Here is a 22,454-nt window from a genome sequence, read left to right as displayed (position 1 = left end):
TCTGTTTCTTTCCTTTGTTGGGGATTCCTCCTCTTTGTCATTCTGATGAGGTGTGGTTGCGGGTATGTACAGAGCCCAAATTATTGACCAGGACCCAAGCAAGATGCACCTGTTTTATAGGGACATTAGGTTTGTGGGCTTCTTGTTTTTTTGGCCTGACTTCTGGACGAAGGGCCTGCCGTGCTGATACTCAGGCAACCTTGTTTGGGTTGAGTTGCCCTGTCTCCTGTGGCTCGGGGGGGGGGGGGGTGGGCACAGCGAGAACTGGTTTTTCCAGGCTTTTTTTCTCCGGCAGCTTTCCCTGGCGGCTTTCTGTGACTCTTCTGAGAGTCAGAGCAACAGTGGCCGTATCCTAGCTTCTGTCTCACAACAGAGAGATCACAGTCAGCTCTTCACTGAGCTCCTGGCTACTTTAACTCTATTTCTGTCAGTGCTGCTAAAAACCCCGCAGCGTCCCGGGTTGTGTGCCCCACAGCCACTCTCCCAGTCCTCCCTCCCAGGGCCAGCAGGTCTCTGTCCTTTGTGCTTCTAACACCTCTAGCTGCTCCCAGTTTCTGTGCGCTCCTGAGCTCCCTGTTTCAGTGTGGTTCATGCGCAGTCCAGAGCGCTGGTTTCAGTCTGGTTGCGTGCACGCACTCCCAAGCTCCCTGCTTCAGTCTGGTTCGTGGGCTCCCAAGCTCCCAGTTTCAGTTTGGTTTCTTTGCAGCTACCGGTCGGCGAGTCCGGTCCTCAAGTCAGCCCGTTCCCCAGTGCAGGTGGCTACTGCTTCCCAGCGCCCGAGAGCGGCGGCTCCCTCCCCATTCTGTTTATCTTCCTATATCTGTGCGCAAATTCATGGCTCCCTGCTTCGTACCTCAATACTCAGCGCTGTAGATGTTCGTTTGTAGAGATCCAGATGTATCTTCCTGCGTCTCAGGCTGATTTCGTGGGTGTTTAGGATGGTCTGGTAGATATCCAGCTCGATTTGGGGAACCAGCTGAAAAAAGGTCCCTTACTCCTCTGCCATCTTTTTTCTTCCCTCCAATAGTGACTATTTTTAATAAAATTCTCAAATTAAGGGTAGATGGAGAAACAATCAAGGAAAGAATTTCCGATTCCTGATCTCCCACATTCAAACATGAGAGAGTAAGAAAACAAAGAGAAAATGTATTATCAAACGCTCGTTCCTGAAGAGACTGGGTAGGAAGTTGTTTTCCACATAAAGATTTTGTTTCGGCACCTTTTAGATCAAGCTCCTCCTCGCTCCATTTGAGTACCTGAGAGCCTTGCGAGCCCGAGGTATAGAGTAGCACCGTGAGTGCTTCAGTACTTAAACACAGTACTTAACTTCTTTCATGCTTCAGTCCTTACACACAGTACTTAACCTCTTTCATTTTAATAATGAAGAACCAGATGTTAAGCTCACACAGCTAGTCACTGGCAGAGGTAGAAATAGATTCTAGGTCCCAAAAACCTATCAGATTTTGAGTTGTCTGTTTATGTCAAAGAAAAATTATAGTGCATTTTCTAATTGTTTTAACCTTAACTCACAGAAAGCTATTGGTAAACCTTTAAATTATTTTAAAGTTCATTCTAAATATAAAGTTATTTCCTCAAGGATCGCCAAAAGGATGATCCCTTTATTCAGATATTTAGAGAAATGATAAAACTCTATCTGCCCTTAATTTTAAGTATTTCTGGATCAGGGCTAAAGCAGTATGAAGAGCCAGAAAGAAGGCTATCTATTAACACTGATTAGAAAGATCCTACATCTGGTGTTGAAAGGCTCGGGTTCAAGACCCACATTCCATCTCCGGTCCTGGTAAAATCCTTGCAAATAATTTACTTGGGCAAATACTACGTACTTCACAGGGTATTTTCATGACTAAATAAGGGAATACAGGCTGTATTTTAAAAAAATATAAATTGTTATATACATGGTTAACACTTAAAACATGAAATAGGAAGTGAACAAATAGGAACATTTCAGTTTTACAGACAAAAAAGTTTAAACACAAAAAAAAATGGCTTGTTCAAACACAGGTAGCCAGGAATAGAATCTAATTCTAGGAAAACAATCAATTAAATACTATTATTTTTTTACGACCAAGGTTTCAATCCAAAGGTATTCTGGCAATGGCAGACTTAATGAACATATTTATCACATAGCTTGCAAGGGAAACACTAGAAACAAGAAGACATACCGGAAGTGCTAAACGGTTCCTGGCCTTCAGAGGAATTCTGCTCTGTTTCTCTTACATAAAATGTAAGCTGAGTTGGTTTCAAAGACTTGAAGCCTGGTTTCTGGAGATTTTCTAAGTAGACACTTAATCTCTTAAGAGAATTTTCATTGACTTCCTGGAAAAAAATGTCAAGGGTCATTTACACACAAAATAGAACAATAAAACAACAGAAATTATATCCTGACCTTTAAACACATTATTGAGGGTATTAAATAATTTAGTATTAAAAACATTGGGATTTCATAGCTCTCTGGTGAAGAATAAAATTGGATCCACATTCTTACAAGTAACAGAACAAACTCCTTATGGCTAAGATGTGAAAAAAAAGTACGTAAGTACTAGAAGAAAACATGTTGAACTCCTTTATAACTTTGGTGTGGAAAAAGCCTACCTATGACTAAATATCTCTAATACATGATTGACAATACATGATTGCTAATTCACATTTAAAAATTCATGATAAATACATGATTGATAATCCACAACTAAAAACTCAAAAAAAACCACACATGCACACACATACACAAACACAATAAGCAGTATACAGACAAATAAGCTACTGGGAGAAAATATCTGCAAGTTATTTCTCTCTGTAAAGGCCTCTTAAAACGACCATCCTGAGACTGGTTGAATTATGGTACATTCATTCAATGGAGTACTATACAACCAAAAAGAAAAGAGAGAAAGAATGTGACCTAGACATCTAGGAATTGACATGGAGTTATTTCCAAGGTTGTTGAGTGAAAAAAAGAAACTTTAGTGAAGGAATAGCTGTACAGAAGGTCTGAATAGTAACCATGTTTCCTATCACTGTAGGTTTCTTCTCAGACACATTGTGTGATCTGAAATTAGGAACAATCAGTTTATTTTTGTTTGTCTGTTTCACTGATTATAATATGCTACCATGGTTCAGTGAGCAGCTAAGGTACGTTTCCTCCTAGTGTAAGACTAAATCTTCATAATTCTGTTTCGCTACAAGTTTCTATTTTTGCCAAAAAGAGATAGGCAGAACAACCCAGAAACTAATAAAAATGGTTATCTACAGGAAGTTATACGAATGGGGTAAAAGAAATGGGGACAGGAGTAAGACTTCTGAGTAAACTTTGTATTTAGTTTTGATTTTTGAAACCTAGAAATGTTTTCTGTATTTTAAAACTGAATTAAAATGAAAAGGATTAACAACAATAGCTGTGCTTCACTTTGAGACCCTGGCCTGTTGCTGACCAGATGGCACTTTCAGTCTGTTCTAGAAAAGGGACAAGGGTATCCCATACAAATGCAGAGAAGACTGGACTGAACTTGAGGTGCCAGGAAGGGTGAACTGCCTCTGCAGAGCTTGCATTTTGGTGACAGTATGCCTATTATGGAAGGGAAACAGAAACAGTACTGCAGGATATGGGGGACAGAGAGCGCTGGGAAGGAAGATGGGGGTGACAGTTTCAAATCTGGGAGAGCCTCATGAAAGGTGACACTTAAACAAGAAAGGAAAGGACAAACCACGTCTATGTGACTGACCCCCAATAAAAACCCAGTAACCAAGGCTTGAGCAGGCACTCAAATACAAGTTGAAAGAGTAAATGAAAATACAGCTGACTCCTGCACAACATGGGTTTGAACTTCATGGGCCCTCTTATATGTGGATTTTTTTTGATAAATACGGCACTGTAAATGTATTTTCTCTTTGTTATGATTTCTTAATAACACTTTCTATTCTCTACCTTATTTTACTATAAGAATATAGAATATAATACACACAACATGCAGAATATGTGTTAACTGTTTATATTACTGGTAAGGCTTCCAGTCAACAGTAGACTATTAGTAGTTAAGTTTGGGGGAAGTCAAAGGTCATACACAGATTTTCGAATGTGCAGGGGGTTAATGCCCAAACCCCTGCACTGTTCAAGGGTCAGCTATATTAGTTTACTAGAACAATTACATTTCAGGCATTTTGTGTTGGAGCTCTCCATGACCACTCTCGGGTTCAATCTGAGAGAGGGATTTACAGAACTCAGAAAAACTGTTATACTCACGGTTATGGTTTACTACAGCAAAAGGATACAGATTAAAATCAGCAAAGGGTAAAGGCATGTAGGATAGAGTCCAGGAGAGGCCAGGTGCAAGGTTCCAGCTGTCCTCTCCCAGTGGATTTGTACAGCTAGCGCTTAATTCCCTAGCAACAACGTGTGACAATGGATGAGAAGTGTTGTCAACTGAGGAAGTTCATCCAAGTCTTGGTGTCCAGCATTTTACTGGGCTCACTCACGCAGGCATGTAATGCCCATGTGACTGACCTTAGCTATTCAAATAATCTCCCAGCACACCCAGAAGGCCTCAGACATATGAATACAGGCATTCACCAAAAATCACATTTTTAGCATAAAATATCTGGCATGGCCTAATACCTCACACATACAAAAGATTCCCATCAGGCAGGATATTCTAAGGGCTGAGAGCTTATCTCCCAGGAGGTGGTCACAGGCCAATACCAAAGCCAGGAGGAATTTCTTTGGAATGTAAAGTGTAAGTAACCCAAGCCTGCTGAGTTCACCTTTCAGAGCACACAAAAGTTTTAATAAAAAAAAACAAAAAACAAAAGATACATTGGTAGAAGTGGGAAAACATTCACCTACTTCTAGGCCAAATTCTTCCATACATGTTGGGTTTAAAAACCTTAAATAATTAACATCCTCAAAGTAATGGATATTTTTCTGTTGATTCATTTTACTAATTACTTAGAAAGGATCTGACTTTTAATAGCCAACATATACATCAAATACCACAATCAGAATATTTTCCTAGAGCAAAGAAGCAAAATTAATTTTTTTCTATTATATAATAATGTTCGAAATTTTCGAGAGTTCTAACTTCCTTTTCATCTTAAACCAGGTATTAATGTTAAAGAAGATAACAGAACCAATGAAATAATATTGACCATCCTTCCTAAGTTTATTGTAAGTTACTTCTGATCTTGTCTGCATTCCTTGAGCACACAATAACTGAGATTGTAGGGAAGTGAGCCAGCAGCATGCAACAGACGGGAAAACCATTTAGGGCACTGAAAACTTTCCTTGTAACCATCCTTAAAAAAAAGATTGACCATGGTAACAGAAGCCTGAAATTTTCTTTCAAAACTCAATTTTACTCTAAACACTAGTTCAGAAAACATTACTACTAATACTTTAAAGAGTCTCCATGATAGCTTTATTGCCTTCATAAAAAATGACAGCTTTCATATAAAGGAAAAACCCAGTCTATCTCCTGTGTGCCTCCTGTATATTAACACAAAACACTTGACTTCCGACACTTCTGGTCACCAAATGAGTAGAGGTTTTTCCCCACAATAAGCAATTCTCTGTGACACCAGCTGGGTGTCCTACAATTTAACTCAATTCTGACATTATGTATCCAGAGACAGTGTCAGATCACACAGGTTAAAGGCTCAGGTCCCCAAGACTGTCCTCTCCCTCTGCCACCCCACCCCCATATGCATACTTCAGATGACGGTCACACCTGTTATCACCTGTGCTTTTGACCAACCAGCGATTTGCAGCAATCCCTCTTTAGAGTCTATTAATTCACTACAGCAGCTCACAGAACTCAGGGAAAAACTGACTTATGTTTACCTCGTAAAGGATAAATAACGGATGCAGATAAACAACCAGCTGAAGAGAGACACAGGGTCCCAAGTGCAGGAGCCTTTGTCCCCATGGCGTTTGGGAGCATTACCCTCCAGGGTAGATGTGTTTGCCCACCCGGAAGCTGTCTGAACCCCATACTACTGGAATTTTATGGAGCCTTCCTCACGTAGGCATGATCAATTATTAACTCTATTTCCAGCCCTTCTCTCGTCTCTGGAGGTTGAGGGTTGGGGCTGAAAATTCCAAGCTTCTAATCATGCCTTGGTCTTTCTGGTGACCAGCTCCCAGGCAGGAGCCACCCAGGATCACCACGTTGGAACAAAAGATGCTCCTGGTGCTGCTACCATTTAGGGATTTGCAACCGTTTTAGGAGTCAGGTGTCAGGGATGGGGTCAAAGACCAAAGAACAGAACAAGAGATGCTTCTAGTGCTCTTCTCACTTAGGAAGTTATAAGAGTGTCAGGAGCTCTGTATCAGGAACTGGGGGCAGAGCCCAATGTATACATTTTCCATTCTGTCAGATTTCATTAAACAACAATAATTAGATTTTCAATTTTCAGTATGTATATTACAAAATAGTTCAAAACGCTGACTTTATCACTACAAAAGAACAATCCAAATTTATAGAACTGTATTATATTGTGTCAAAAATTAGCAAAACTTCAGTTTATGAAATGGGGACTAAAGAAAATAAATAAATAAACGTTTACCCTTTCTCTGGGGTGCTGTCCAAAGAAATCTGGATGTACAGCAAAATAGAATGGCCTCAAGGCATTGATTGCTTCGGCTCCTGATAAAGTTCTTGAGGAGAGAAACCAGTGTGGACATATCTTCTCTAGACATAACCTTTTAAAAAGATGTAGATTTATTACTCACGAAGGCACTGACACACACACACACACACACACACACACACACACACACACAGATCCCCAATGCATAAAGCGACAATATAATAACATTAAAATTATTATGTATGGAAAATACCATAGAAACAAGATAGAAATCAAAACTGTGGTTTTCTGAAATCTATAAAAGTTTTTTTTTTTTAAAGATTTTATTTATTTATTCGACAGAGATAGAGACAGCCAGCGAGAGAGGGAACACAAGCAGGGTGAGTGGGAGAGGAAGAAGCAGGCTCATAGCGGAGGAGCCCAATGTGGGGCTCGATCCCATAACGCCGGGATCACGCCCTGAGCTGAAGGCAGACGCTCAACCGCTGTGCCACCCAGGCGCCCCAGAAATCTATAAAAGTTTTAACAAGCAGTGTTCAATTATGAAATAAGTAAGTTGTGGGGATGTAATGTGTACCATAGGGAATACAGTCCATAATATTGTAATAACTTTATATGGTGACAGATGGTAACTAAACTTATCATAGAGATCACTTAATAATGTATAAAAATATTGAATCATTATGATGTACACTTGAAACTAACAGGACACTGTATGTCAATTATACTTCAATTAAAAAGAATTTAACAAATAAGAAATATATTAGAGTTTTAATAAGCAGAGAGCGCCACGTGGTTTCTAAAAACAGTGGTTATAAATTCCTCTGATGCAATATGAGAAAATAATATTTATTAATAATAATAAAATTTCCCCTCAAACCTACTTTGAAATGTTAACTGGCTTTACTGCACATGGTGACAACTTCCTGTATCATTTTTTTCTTCAGATAAAAAAACCTCAATATCCATAGTGCAATCCTTTCTTTATAGTAAAAAATATTTTGAGTACAATGCTTAAAAAGAGATACAAGATGCCCCTTGGTTTATTTCCTCATGGCGGGTGTGCTAAAATATCCTATTGGATAACTTGACATTCTCATTCTTGAATTTTGGCATAACTCATTGAGGAGTGCTTTTTTTAATATCCAGTTTAAAATCCAAGTGAAATTATTTGCAATTTTTGGCAAGCACTTCCATGACATCTATTTTTGAAAGTTATAATTTTACCTTTTCCATTCTATAACAGTTTATAAAGAAGTCTAAACATTAGGCACCCTTTTGTCTCATACATTAGCTCATACAAAATTGAGTATAAATTGAGTATAAGTGTGTCTCATACATTATTGAGTCTATGGAAGGGTTTTATATTTTTAAAATGATAGAGATTATACGATCATTTATGGAGATTTTTAACCATCTGGAAACCACTAACATATTTTCAGATTACCTTTTTTTTTTTTAACATGTATTTGAGCCTTTTACAAAGGTTCATGAAGGACTACAACAAGAGTCTGAACAATAAAGCAAGCATTAAGCCAGGGACTGAAATCCACGAGACCGTGTAAGCAAACGTGCAGCTCCCCTGATGCCCCATTTGAGCTTTACTTCTCATTTCCAAGTGTCTGACAGACACTTAAGCTATCCTGACAGCCTCTCAAATTTTATGTGTCTAAAAGAAGGAGTCAAGGTCACTGTTTTCCTTCTAATCTCAGCCTCGGTACAGAAAGCAAGGAAGCAGTGCAACCCAGGATTATCTTATTTCTGTCATTGTGGTACCACTTTTCTCAGTGTTGCCATAGTACAAATCCACAGATTTTGGGTATCTGGAAGTCGGTTCTTTCTTCTCACTTTACAATGTCCCCAGAAACCACTCCTTCTTTCTATTTTCTCTGCCACCCATTATCACCACAAAGTTGAACTGCCATAGCCTCACAATCCATCTACCCTCTAGTGTCTTTTCCCCTACCGTTTTATGTAGAGGTTAATTTTCCTAAAACCCCACTGCCACTGTATTTCCTACTATAACACCTTTGCTGGTATTTCAACTTCTGTGAATAAAATCCACTTCTTAGTCTGGTATTTCAAATCCTCTGTAAACATTTCCAATCTGTCTTTCGAAAGTGACTTCTTACCACTCTTTTAAATGCCCTTGGGCCAACCCTCAGTAACCTTTCTCATTCCTCCCTTATCTCTGCATGATTTCTAAGCCCTAAACACACTCCCTGTGCCCCAGTTTCACCTACCCAAACTGTGCTCATTCACTGAACAATTACTGTGTAAGTACTACATGCCAGGAGACAAGGTGCCCACTTCCCCCAGAATCTTCCCTTTTGTACCCTCACTATACTCTTTCCCTCTTCTAAACTCTAAAAACAGAAACTGCTTGCTTACCCAGCATATTTGCAACACAATACTATAATGTGTAAATGATATTTCCATTTGTTCCTGTCTTCCTCCACCCACCCATCCTCCTCAGCTCCCATGCGCCCTTGAAGGCAGTAAACATGTTTTACATACACTTGCTGTGGCTGGCTATGTTAGTTGGCCTCTGCTGAAAAGAGGAGGTCAAAACATACTTAGTTGTGAGAGAGAAGTGGGAAAGGGAGGAGAAGGCAGGGAGAGCTTTCAGACCACAAAGTAGGTCTGACACCTGCAGCAGAGAGGGAGGCAGGAGGACTGGGTAGGAAGTCCTGGACTGTAGCACAAGTTCCAAGAGGGGCTCAGCCAGGCCAATGAGGAGCTGGACCAAAGGCACCTCCTGGCAGAGTCCTGTGTCTGCTGGAATGAACCCTACTTCGCATTCCTGCTCTGCTTGGGCACTGACAGCCGGGAAAGTGTGCCTTTGAGGCAAATCCACTGGACCTGCTGAGGTAGGAGAACTCAGCGGATCTGATGGCTGCCACAGCACAGGGTCCGGCACAAGGATTACTGTTAATGTATGTTAAATGAATGTCTAGTAGGTATTTAACGAAAGGAAACTTAACAAAATTAAGGAAAATTAAATCAAAAGCAATATTACGTTGCTTGAAATTGAGCAAATTCAGCACATGAAAATCTGGATTTATAAGACATTAGGAAAGGATTAGATTTTTGAAAGATGAATCACTAGAAGAGGGGTCAGCAAACTTTTTCTGAAAAAGGGTCATATAGTCAACATTTTAGGCTTTGTCGGCCCCATGGCCTGTGTTACAACTATTCTACTTTGCTGCTGTAGAGGGAAAGCAGCCACAATAAAGCACATTAATGAGTGTGGCTGTGGTCAAATGGAACTTTACTCACGTAAATAGGCAGTGGGCCCATCTGACCCATGGACTACACTTTGCTGACCTCTGCACTAGAGGATTTAAACAGAAGTATCTCAAGCATGTATTTAAAAATACATGTACAATTTATTTCTAATTTTTGTGGAACACAGACTATGTAAAGTGAGAAATTTGTCAAATCACATGGATTTTTCCGAAAAAGAAAATTACCCTAGTATTAGAGCAACATTGCCTCGAGTTAAATCAAATGGAGAACCATTAACACTTTAGGAGATCAGTGCATTTACAGACTGAAGTAACAGAATGTCACTACTGGTATCTATTTTGTACCTTAAAGCAAATGACTTGATTTCTAATTAACAACAAAGAATTTGCACTGCAATTACTCGAGAGCAGTGCTTTTCATGATCCATAGTGCTGTAAAATACACGTATGGGGCCAGGACCAACATTAAAAAAGGGAAGACACGCAACAAAATCTCACTGGATACTGTGTGTGGCAAGGGTAACTACTGTTATGAAACTTGCATTTTAAGCATTATGATTAAAATACAGTTTTCTGAAGGCTGGAATAAAACAAGCTGGAAAAGTGTGGCTCTATTATGCAACCACTACTATTCACTGCCTGTCAATGGCACGAGGGAGGAGGCAAGTACTCCTCCAGGCTCCTATGACCTCTCCTTAGAGTATGAAAATACAATGTCCCCAGTTTCTGTGCCCTGGTTTTCTGTGGCTGAACATTATCAAGATACCACAACAGGAAGAAGGTCTACACATCTGCAGAACAATTTTTCAGGGCACACTATATCTCAGTTTCTTAGTTTCCCTGCCTCTCCTCCTCCTCCCTCCATGTTCTAAGAGCTTTGTCATAAATTCAATCAGAGAAAGTTTACCTTTCTTTGAGAATTCTTGTCATATATAAGTTGGTGGAAAAAGTCTGTTTCCCCAAAATAACTCCCTTTTGACTGTGACTATTTACTTGAACAGGACAGTTATTTAAAAGTACCAATTATTGCCAAATATATTTTAGAAACCCAAAACTTCACACATCATTTTTATGTAACAGGTCAACTTGTATTTTAGTTATATATTTGGAGCCAAATGCACATGATTTTTCCCTTTTTTGGCTTGGCTACCAAGAAGCCAGGACTAAATTTGACATCCGAGTAATTGTTTAATCAGTTCTGCTTTTTAACACAATAATCTTTTTCTCTACAGGGCTTCTGATCTCTTTCAATTATCCTATATATGCCTATTATAAAATGCCAACTAAATTTGTATAGTTGAACTCCTTAAATCCTTTCTTGAAGTAGGATTTGGATTACATATCATAAACAGCAAATACAGTAGTCAAATGACCTTACTATACAATTTAAATGTAAAGTGGTTTTTTACATGATAGCAATAGATTTGATGGCAACATGACAAAAACTGTGCTAAGGAAAAACTTTATCTTTTTTCCTCTTAAATTTTTCACGCTGAACTATTCTGAAAGATGGTATTCTTTTCACCTTCTGCCCTGAATGAACTCTTGGAGGACTTGGATGTTCATATGAATTTTCTTTTTCTCTTTTTGTTCCTGCCCTCCACCACTATAATTTTAGAATTTGAAAAATAACAATAAATTAAAATTAGCCAAATACATAACAAAATCCCCCCCATACTAATTACATAATGGACCACAAAGCTTACCTTCTCACAGGTCTCAGGTGGCAAAACATTTCTGAATATGTATGTACATCAACTCCCAGGCATCCATTAATCACTTAAAAAGTTAAGCAGATACAAGTGATGAACAAGTGGAATTTGAAATTAAAACATTTCCATTTTTATTAGTACCCCCCCCAAAATGAAATGCTTACCTATAAATCTAACAAAATATGTACAAGATCTAAGTGAGTAAAACTACAAAAATGATGAATGAAATCAAAGAAGAATTAAATAAATATAGAAATATCCCATGTCCATGGATATTGTCAAGATGTCAGTACTTTCCAATTTATAGGACAACAGATTTAATCTACAGACTCAGTGCAATCCCAATCAAAAGTCCAGTAAGTTATTTCATGGATATTGACAAACTCAGGGAAAAGACTCAGAATAGCCAACTCAATACTGAAGAAGAACAAAGTTGGAAGAATGACACTACCTGACTTCAAGACTTACTATAAAGGTATAGCAATCAAGACAGTGTGGTACCGCTAAAAGAACAGACAACCAGATCAACGGAACAGAACAGAGAGCCCAGAAATAGATTCACGTAAGTACAGTCAACTGATCTTTACAGCAAAGATAGTCTTTTCAACAAACGGTGCTAGAACAACTGGACATCGACATGCAAATAAATTAGTCTAGTCACAGACCTTACACCCTTACAAAAATTAACTCAAAATGGACCACAGACTTAAATGTAAATGTAAATGTAAATCTTAAAACTATAAAACTCGTAGAAGATTACACTGGAAAAAAAACCCTAGATGACTTTGGGTATGTTGATGACTTTTTAGATACAACACCAAAGGCGTGATCCATGAAAAAGAGAATTGATAAAGTGAACTTCATTAAAATTAAAAACTTGTGTTCTGCAAAAGACAATGAGAAGACAAATCACACTGGGAGGAAATACACATATCTGAAAAAGTGCTATTACCCAAAATATACACAAAAAAATCTTTAAAACTCAACAATAAGAAAATGAACAACCCGATTAAAGAAAGGGCCAAATTAAATGTGTCCTGTTATTTTAAATATATTGAGATATTTTAATTAAAAATTGTACCCAACTGAACCAATTTTATAGTATTTGTACCTATTTTGGTGTTCTGTCTTTATAGTAAATAAAAGTTTTTGAAGAAAGGAAAAAAAAAAAAAACAGACCAAAGACCTGAACAGATCATAAAATAAGAATATACAGATGGCAAATAATCATATGAAAAGATGTTCAACATGATATATTAGTGAATTGCAAATTAAAACAACAATGAAATACTACTACACATCTATTAGAATGGCCAAAATCCAGAACACTGACAACACCAAATGCTGTAAGAATGTGGAACAGGAACTCTTTTACTCACTGCTGGTGGGAATGCAAAATGGCACGGCCACTTTGGAGGACAGTATGGCGTTTCTTACAAAACTAAACATACTTTTACCATTCGATCCAGCAATCACACTCCTTGGTATTTACCCAAAGGAATTGAAAACTTATGTTTATATAGAAACCTGCACACAGATGTTTATTTTTTAATTTTTAAAAAAGATTTTATTTATTTATTTATGTCAGAGGTGTGGGAGCACAAGCAGGGGGAGAGGCAGGCAGAGGAAAAAGCAGGCTCCCCACTGAGCAAGGAGCCCAAATGTAGGACTCAATCCTAGGACCCTGGGATCATAACCTGAGCTGAAGGCGGATGCTTAACCAACTGAGACACACAGACATCCCCACACAGATGTTTATAAAAGCTTTATTCATAACTGCCAAAACTTGGGAGCAACCAAGATGTTCTTCAGTAGGTAAATGGATAAATAAACTGTGGTATATTTAGACAATGTATTATGATTCAGTGCTAAAAACAAAGGAGCCACCAAGCCATGAAAGACATGGGAGAAGCCTCGAAAGCTACACTAATTAAAACAGTATGATACTGGCATAAAAACAGACATTTAAATTAATGGGACAGAATATAGAGCCCCCAAATAAATCTATGCATATTATGGTTAATTAATTTATGACAAAGGAGTCAAGAATATACCATGCAGGAAGGACAGTCTCTTCAAGAAATAATGCTGGGAAAATTGGACAGCCATATACAAAAGAAGGAAACTGGACCTCTGTCTTACACCAGACATAAAAATTAATTCAAAATGGGGGCACCTGGTTGGCTCAGTCATTAAGTGTCTGCCTTCGGCCCAGGGCATGACCTCAGGTTCCTGGGATCAAGTCCCGCACGGGGCTCCCTGTTCCGCTGGGAGCCTGCTTCTTCCTCTCCCACTCCCCCTGCTTGTGTTCCCTCTCTTGCTGGCTGTATCTCTCTCTGTCAAATAAATAAATAAATAAAATCTTTAAAAAAATTAATTCAAAATGGATTAAAGACTTCAACATAAGTCCTAAAAGCATAAAACTCCTAGAAGAAAACAAAGGTGGCCAGCACTTTAAAATAGGTCTTGGCAATGATTTTTTTTTTTAATCTGATACCAAAAGCAAAAATAAACAATTAGGACTACATCAAACTGAAAAACTTTTGCACAGCAAAGGAAACCATCAACAAAATGAAAAGCAACCTACTGAATGGGAGAAAATAATTGCAAATCATATACCCGGTAAGGGGCCAATATCCAAAATATATAAAGAATTCAACTCAACAGCAAACAAAAACAATCTGATTAAAAAATGGGCCGAAGACCTAAATGGACATTTTTCTAAAGAAGACATACAAAATGGCCAACAGACATATGAAAAGATGTTCAACCTCACTAATTATCAGGGAAATGCAAATGAAAACTACAATGAGATATCACTCCACACTCTTTAGAATGGTTATTATCAAAAAGACAAAAGAAATAAGAAGGGTTGGTGAGGATGTGGGGAAAAGGAAACCCCTGTACAGTGTTGTGGGAATGTAAGTTGGTGTGACCACTATGGAAAACAGTATGGAGGTTCCTCAAAAAAATTAAAGATAGAACTATGACCCAACAATTCCTTCTGGGTATTTATCCAAAGAAAACAGAACCACTAATTTGAAAAGATATATGCATCCCCATGTTCTTGCAGCATTATTCACAATAACCAAGATATGGACACAACCTAAGTGTCTACTGATGAGTGAATGGATAAAGAAGATGTGATATATAGATACAATCAAATGTTATTCAGCCATAAAAAAAGAATGAAATCTTGCCATTTGCAACAACACAGATGGATCTCAGGGACAATATGCTAAGTGAAATAAGTCAGAAAAAGGAAGACAAATACTGCATGATGTCTCTTATATGTGGGATCTAAAACAAACAAAAAACCAAACAAACAAAAACAAAATTAAAAAACCCACCAAGCTCATAGATACAGAGAACAGATTGGTGGCTGCAAAAGGAGGGGTAGGAGTAGAGGGGAAGAAATGGATGAACTGTCATTCTTTAGTTTAAATAAATTCAATATAAATTTTTTTCCTTTCATCATATTTAATTTTTTTTAAGATTTTTATTTATTTATGTGACAGAGAGATAGCCAGCGAGAGAAGGAACACAGCAGGGGGAGTGGGAGAGGAAGAAGCAGGCTCCCAGCGGAGGAGCTCGATGTGGGACTCGATCCCAGAACGCCGGGATCACGCCCTGAGCCGAAGGCAAATGCTTAACGACTGCGCTATCCAGGCGCCCCTAATTTTATTTTTGTATATATAAGTTTTATTTTCTTTACAGGTTTTTATTTTATTTTTTTATTTTTTATTTATTTTTTAATGTTTTTTTTATTATATTATGCTGTTCACCATACAGTACATCCCTGGTTTCTGATGTAAAGTTCGATGATTCATTATTTGCGTATAACACCCAGTGCACCATGCTATACGTGCCCTCCTTACTACCCATCACCGGTCTATCCCATTCCCCCAACCCCTCCCCTCTGAAGCCCTCAGTTTGTTTCTCAGAGTCCATAGTCTCTCATGCTTCATTCCCCCTTCTGATTACCCCCCCTTTCTTTATCCCTTTCTTCCCCTACCGATCTTCCTAGTTCTTATGTTCCATAGATGAGAGAAACCATATGATAATTGTCTTTCTCTGCTTGACTTATTTCACTTAGCATTATCTCCTCCAGTGCTGTCCATGTTGCAGCAAATGTTGAGAAATTGTTCTTTCTGATAGCTGAGTAATATAAATTTTTAAGAAGTTTAAAAAAGATAAAGAAATGAGCCTTCAAGCCACAAAAAGAAATGGAGGAAACTTAAATGCAAATTACTAAGTGACAGAAGCCAATATGCAGGGGCGCCTGGGTAGCGCAGTCGTTAAAGCGTCTGCCTTCGGCTCAGGGTGTGATCCTGGCGATCCGGGATCGAGTCCCATATCAGGCTCCTCCGCTGGGAGCCTGCTTCTTCCTCTCCCACTCCCCCTGCTGTGTTCCCTCTCTCGCTGGCTGTCTCTCTGTCACATAAATAAATAAAATCTTTAAAAAAAAAAAAAAAAAAAAAAGAAGCCAATATGCAAAGATTATATATTCTGGAAAAGGCAACCTATTGTGACAATAAAAAGTTCAGTGGCTGTCAGGGGTTGCAGGGAGAGAGGGATGAACAGGTGGAACAGAGAGGATTTTCTCAGCAGTGAAACTACTCTCTATACTATCATGGTGGATACATATCATTATACTTTTGTCAAAACCCATGTGATGTACAATACCAAGAGTGAAACCTAATGCAAGCTGTGCACTTTGGGTGATAATGATGTGTCATGGTAGGTTCATGAACTGTAACAAATGTCCCACGGAGGTGTGGAAGACTGTGTGTATCAGGGACAGGGAGTATATGGGAACTCTATACTTTATTTTGCTGTGAACCTAAAACTGCTCTAAAAAAGTTTATTTTTTAAAAGAAGTTAAGCAGATAAAAGGGGGAAGTGATTTTAATTACATGAACTTTTCCAGTAATTAAGATTTTAGGAAGATCTTCAACTATAGTATGGCCTCCATGTCAACTGATGTAGTTATTAAAATAAAAATCCTATGAGAAAAAAAAATCCTAAAAGTAGTCCCTAAATAAGTCTTGAAATGCCACATTATTCACACAATAATCACCAGGTAAAAAGTTCTTTCTCCTTCTATTATCAAACTCTCAGCTTTCTCACTCTCAATTACCCCACGCTTCTAGAGATCTGTCGAGGGGCATGTTCTCTCAAAACAAACCACTGGATGTCTAAAATCATATTCTGTCAAATCTTGAGCATTAAGCATGCTTAAAAAAATATTGTTATGAGGGGCGCCTGGGTAGCTCAGTCGGTTAAGTGTCCGACTCTGGATTTCGACTCTGATCATGATCTCAGGGTCATGAGATCCAGCCTCCTGTCGGGCTCCCTGCTGGGCATGGAATCTGCTTAAGGTTCTCTCTCTCCATCTCTCTCTGTCTGTTGCCCCCTCTCCACCTTCAAAAAAAAAAATTTTCATGATGTAGTTAATATACGTGAACCAAGATAATGTAATGAAGCATAACTGCCATTAAGAGAATGATAGACATATGTATCTTAAAGACAAATAAAAAACTATCTTTAAAAATGTACATATTCAAACAACAATGGATACTTTATGGCTGACTGGTGTGGCAAGAGTCTCTGGGATACATAATGTGTTTAGAGGTTTCATTTAAATGTTTAAAAGGGTGATTTTAGTTAACCATTTACCTTTATATTTTGTTTGAGACAAATACACAGATACAGGAAATACTCCTGCCATTTTGAAGATTTCTCAGATCAAATGGAGATGCAATGAGGAAAGAAAACCCTTTAGACTATCTAAAGGTTCAATGCAAACTGTGATGGACTGAATTCTCACCAAATTTCTTCAAGAACAATCTAATCTTAGTTAAGATAGCACAGATACAAGGTTCAAAGCTTGCAAAGAAAAGACTAGAAGGATATACATATGCAATCTCTAACTGGCTATCTTTAGGTAGTAGGATATTAAGTGCTTTAATTTTTTTTATTTCCTAGTTTATTTACAATGAACATGTGACATACGTTCTTAAATTTTTTTTTTTTTTTTAAATCAGGTATTAAGGAGCGGCACTGGGTGTTATACGCAAGTAATGAATCATGGAACATTACATCAAAAACTAGGGATGTACTGTATGGTGACTAACATAATAAAAAATTATTATAAAAAATAAATCAGGGAGAGGGGAGTTAAGATGGCAGAGGAGTAGGGGACCCCTTTTTCAGCAGGTCCCCTGAGTCAAGCTGGATAGGTACCAGACCAGCCTAAACAACCACAGAATCAGCCTGAGACGCAGGAAGATACATCTGGATCTCTACAAATGAACATCTCCAGCGCTGAGTATTGAGGTACGAAGAGGGGAGCCGTGAAACGGTGCACAGATATCGGAAGATAAACGGCAGGGGGAGGGAGCTGCCACGTTGGGCGCCGGGAAGCGGCAGCCACCTGCACGGGGGAGCGGGCGGACTCATGGACGGTACCCATGAGAGAGCGGACTGAGACCGTGAGCCGGGTGCACGTGCCACCAGGCATCTCGCAGAACACCGGAATCCCGGTGCGCTCACTGGATCCAGACTGAGACCGGGAGCTCCTGGAGCGCGCGTGGGGTGGCTGGCGGGCCACCTGCACGGGGGAGCGGGCGGACTCGCGGTCGGCACCCGCGAAACAGCAGACTGAGACCCTGAACCAGGTGCGCGTGCCACCAGGCTTCTCACGGAACTCCGGAATCCCAGTGGGCTCACCGGGCATAGACGGAGACCGGAGACCGGGAGCTCCGGGAGCGCGCGGGGGCGGCTGGCGGTGTTAGAAACACAAAGGACAGAGACGCGCCGGCCCTGGAAGTGAGGGCTGGGACGCCGGGTGTGGGGCACACATCCCGGGACGCTGTAGGGTTGAGCAGCACCAAAGTAATGGAGTTAAAGTGGCCAGAATGTCAGTGGAGAAAGGGCCGCAATCCCTCTATTCTGTGACAGAGGCTGAAATTCGGCCACTGCTGCTCTGACTCTCAGAAGAGGCACAGCAAACCGCCAGGGAAAGCCGCCAGAGAACAAAAGCCTGGAAATACCGGCTCACAGCCTACGCATCCCCATCCCCCCTCGCAGGGGACACGGAGACTCTACCCAAACAGGGTTGCCTGAGTATCGGCGCGGCAGGCCCCTCCCCCAGAAGGCAGGCTGAAAAATCAAGAAGCCCACAACCCGGGGCGCCTGGGTGGCGCAGTCATTGAGCGCCTCTCTCCGGCTTAGGGCGTGATCCCGGAATTCCGGAAAGGAGTCCCTCATCGGGCTCCTCCACTGGGAGCCTGCTTCTTCCTCTCTCACTCCCCTGCTTCTGTTCCCGTTCTTGCTGACTGTCTCTCTCTCTCAGATAAATAAATAAATAAAATCTTTAAAGAAGAAGCCCACATCCCTAAGATACCTATAAAACAAGGGGCACGGCCTGGGACCCAGTCAATAATTTGGGCTCTGGACAACCCCGCAACCTCTCCTCATTAGAATGAAAAGAAGGAGAAGCCCCCCCCCCCCCAGCAAAGAAAAGACAGTGAGTCTGTGGCCTCTGCCACAGAAATAATGGATATGGATATAACCAAATTATCAGAAATGGAATTCAGAGTAACGATGGTCAAAATGATGAGTAGAATTGAAAAAAGTATTAATGAAAAGTATACTGAGAATATAGAATCTCTAAGGACAGAAATGAGAGCGAATCTGACAGAAATTAAAAATTCTACGAGCCAAATGCAGGCAAAACTAGAGGCTCTGACGGCCAGGGTCACCGAAGCAGAGGAAAGGGTTAGTGAATTGGAGGATGGGTTAATAGAGGAAAAAATGAAAATAGAAGATGGTCTTAAAAAAAATCCACACCCACGAATGTAGGTTACGGGAGATTACTGACTCAATGAAACGATCCAATGTCAGAATCATCGACATCCCCGAGGGGGTGGAGAAAAAAGGAGGTCTAGAAGAGATATTTGAAAAAATTGTAGCTGAAAACTTCCCTAATCTAGCAAGGGAAACAAACATTCGTGTCCAAGAGGCAGAGAGGACCCCTCCCAAGCTCAACCACGACAAACCTACGCCACATCACGTCATAGTGCACTTCACAAATATTAGATCCAAGGATACAGTATTGAAAGCGGCCACGGCAAAGAAATTTCTCACGTACCAAGGCAAAGGTATCAGAATTACATCAGACCTGTCTACACAGACCTGGAATGAGAGAAAGGGTTGGGGGAGCATTTTTAAAGCTCTTTCAGAGAAAAACATGCAGCCAAGGATCCTCTATCCAGCAAGGCTGTCATTCAGAATTGATGGAGAAATAAAGACCTTCCAGAATCGCCAGTCATTGACCAATTTCGTAACCACGAAACCAGCCCTACAGGAGGTATTACGGGGGGTTCTATAAAAGTAAAAAGGCCCCAAGAGTGATACAGAACAGAAAGTCACAGCCAATACAAACAAAGACTTTACTGGCAACATGGCATCATTAAAATCATATCTCTCAGTTCTTAGCGCCAATGTAAATCGTTTGAATGCTCCCATAAACGCCACAGGGTTGCAGATTGGATAAAAAGAAATGACCCATCCATTTGCTGTCTACAAGAGACTCATTTCGAACCCAAAGATGCATTCAGACTGAGAGTAAGGGGATGGAGTACCACCTTTCACGAAAATGGACCTCAAAAGAAAGCTGGGGTAGCAATTCTCATATCAGGCAGATTGGATTTTAAACTACAGACTATAGTTAGAGACACAGAAGGGCACTGTATTATTCTTAAAGGATGTATCCAACAAGTGGATATGACAATTATAAATATATATGCCCCCATCAGGGAGCAGCAAGATACACAAGCCAACTCTTAACCTGAATAAAGAGACATATAGATAAAAATACATTAATAGTAGGGGACCTCAACACCCCACTATCAGAAATAGAACACCCTGGCAAAAACTAAGCAAAGAATCAAAGGCTTTGAATGCCATACTCGACGAGTTGGACCTCATAGATATATATAGAACACTACACCCCAGAACCAAAGAATACTCATTCTATTCTAATGCCCATGGAACATTCTCAAGAATAGACCATGTTCTGGGACACAAAACAGGTCTCAGCCAATACCAAAAGATTGAAATTATCCCCTGCATATTCTCAGACCACAACGCTCTGAAATTGGAGCTCAACCACAAGGAAAAATTTGGAAGAAACTCGAACACTTGGAGACTAAGAACTATCCTGCTCAGGAATGACTCGATAAACCAGGAAATCAAAAATCAAATTAAACAATTTATGGAGACCAATGAGAATGAAAATACAACAGTCCAAAACCTATGGGATACTGCAAAGGCAGTCCTAAGGGGGAAATACATAGCCATCCAAGCCTCACTCAAAAGAATAGAAAAATCTAAAATGCAGTTTTTATATTCTCACCTCAAGAAGCTGGAACAGCAACAGAGGGACAGGCCTAATCCACGCACGAGAAAGCAGTTACCAAAATTAGAGCTGAAATCAATCAAGCAGAAACCAGAAGTACAGTAGAGCAGATCAACAGGACTAGAAGCTGGTTCTTGGAGAGAATCAATAAAATTGACAGACCACTGGCAAGACTTATCCAAAAGAAAAGAGAAAGGACCCAAATTATTAAAATTATGAATGAAAAAGGAGAGGTCACGACGAACACCATTGAAATTGGAAGGACTATTAGAAATTTTTATCAACAGCTATATGCCAATAAACTAAGCAATCTGGAAGAGATGGAATCCTTCCTGGAAACCTATAAACTACCAAGATTGAAACAAGAAGAAACTGATTTCTTAAACAGGCCAATTAATTATGAAGAAATTGAGTCAGTGATAAACAACCTTCCAAATAACAAAACTCCAGGCCCGGATGGTTTTCCTGGGGAATTCTACCAAACATTCAAAGAAGAAATAATACCTATTCTCCTAAAGCTATTTCAAAAAATAGAAACAGGAGGAAAGCTACCAAACTCATTCTAAGAGGCCAATATTACCTTGATCCCCAAACCAGGCAAAAACCCCCTCAAAAAGGAGAATTACAGACCGATTTCCCTAATGAATACGGACGCCAAAATCCTCAACAAGATACTTGCTAATAGAATCCAACAGTACATTAAAAGGATTATCCATCACGATCAAGTGGGATTCATACCTGGGATGCAAGCGTGGTTCAATATTCTCAAATCAATCAGCGTGATACATCATATCAACAAGAAAAGACTCAGGAACCATATGATCCTCTCAATTGATGCAGAAAAAGCATTTGACAAAATACAGCATCCTTTCCTGATTAAAACCCTTCAGAGTGTAGGAATAGAGGGTTCATTTCTCAATCTCATAAAAGCCATTTATGAAAGGCCTACTGCAAATATTATTCTCAATGGGGAGAAGCTGGAAGCCTTTCCCTTAAGATCAGGAACTCGACAAGGATGCCCACACTCGCCACTATTATTCAACATAGTACTAGAAGTCCTTGCAACAGCAATCAGACGACAAAAAGGGATCAAAGGTATTCAAATCGGCAAAGAAGAAGTCAAAATGTCTCTCTTCGCAGATGACATGATACTCTATATGGAAAACCCAAAAGAAGCCACTCCCAAACTATTAGAAGTTATAGAGCAATTCAGTAACGTGGCGGGATACAAAATCAATGCTCAGAAATCAGTTGCATTTCTATACACGAATAACGAGAACGAAGAAAGAGAAATTAGGGAATCCATCCCATTTACAATAGCACCAAAAACCATACGTTACCTTGGAATTAACTTAACCAGAGACGTAAAGGACCTATATTCTAGAAACTATAAATCACTCTTGAAAGACATTGAGGAAGACATAAAAAGATGGAAAGATATTCCATGCTCATGGATCGGAAGAACTAACATAG

General features: G+C 39.6%; 1 protein-coding gene across 15 annotated transcripts in view; it reads right to left on the bottom strand.

Annotated features, from left to right (window-relative positions):
• TCAIM (T cell activation inhibitor, mitochondrial) overlaps nt 1-22,454 on the bottom strand; it is a 70,270-nt gene that overhangs the window by 40,064 nt on the left and 7,752 nt on the right. For 14 of the 15 annotated variants that reach the window (XM_026496627.4, XM_026496625.4, XM_026496635.4 and 11 more), the window contains 3 exons: nt 11,552-11,624; nt 6,574-6,709; nt 2,184-2,337 (listed from right to left, as the gene is read on the bottom strand). In XM_026496627.4, the coding sequence (XP_026352412.1) occupies nt 2,184-2,337; nt 6,574-6,709; nt 11,552-11,580 (319 nt within the window). In that variant the 5' untranslated portion in view covers nt 11,581-11,624. Of the gene's footprint in view, nt 1-2,183; nt 2,338-6,573; nt 6,710-11,551; nt 11,625-13,733; nt 13,953-22,454 lie in introns of those variants that run through there. The other variant, XM_057316081.1, reaches the window with a different exon arrangement.

The sequence above is a fragment of the Ursus arctos genome, unplaced genomic scaffold (genome assembly GCF_023065955.2).
Source record: "Ursus arctos isolate Adak ecotype North America unplaced genomic scaffold, UrsArc2.0 scaffold_20, whole genome shotgun sequence".
Lineage (NCBI taxonomy): Eukaryota > Metazoa > Chordata > Mammalia > Carnivora > Ursidae > Ursus > Ursus arctos.
The sequence above is the reverse complement of the archived record's forward strand: the minus strand, read 5'-3'. Positions and strand labels throughout refer to the sequence as shown.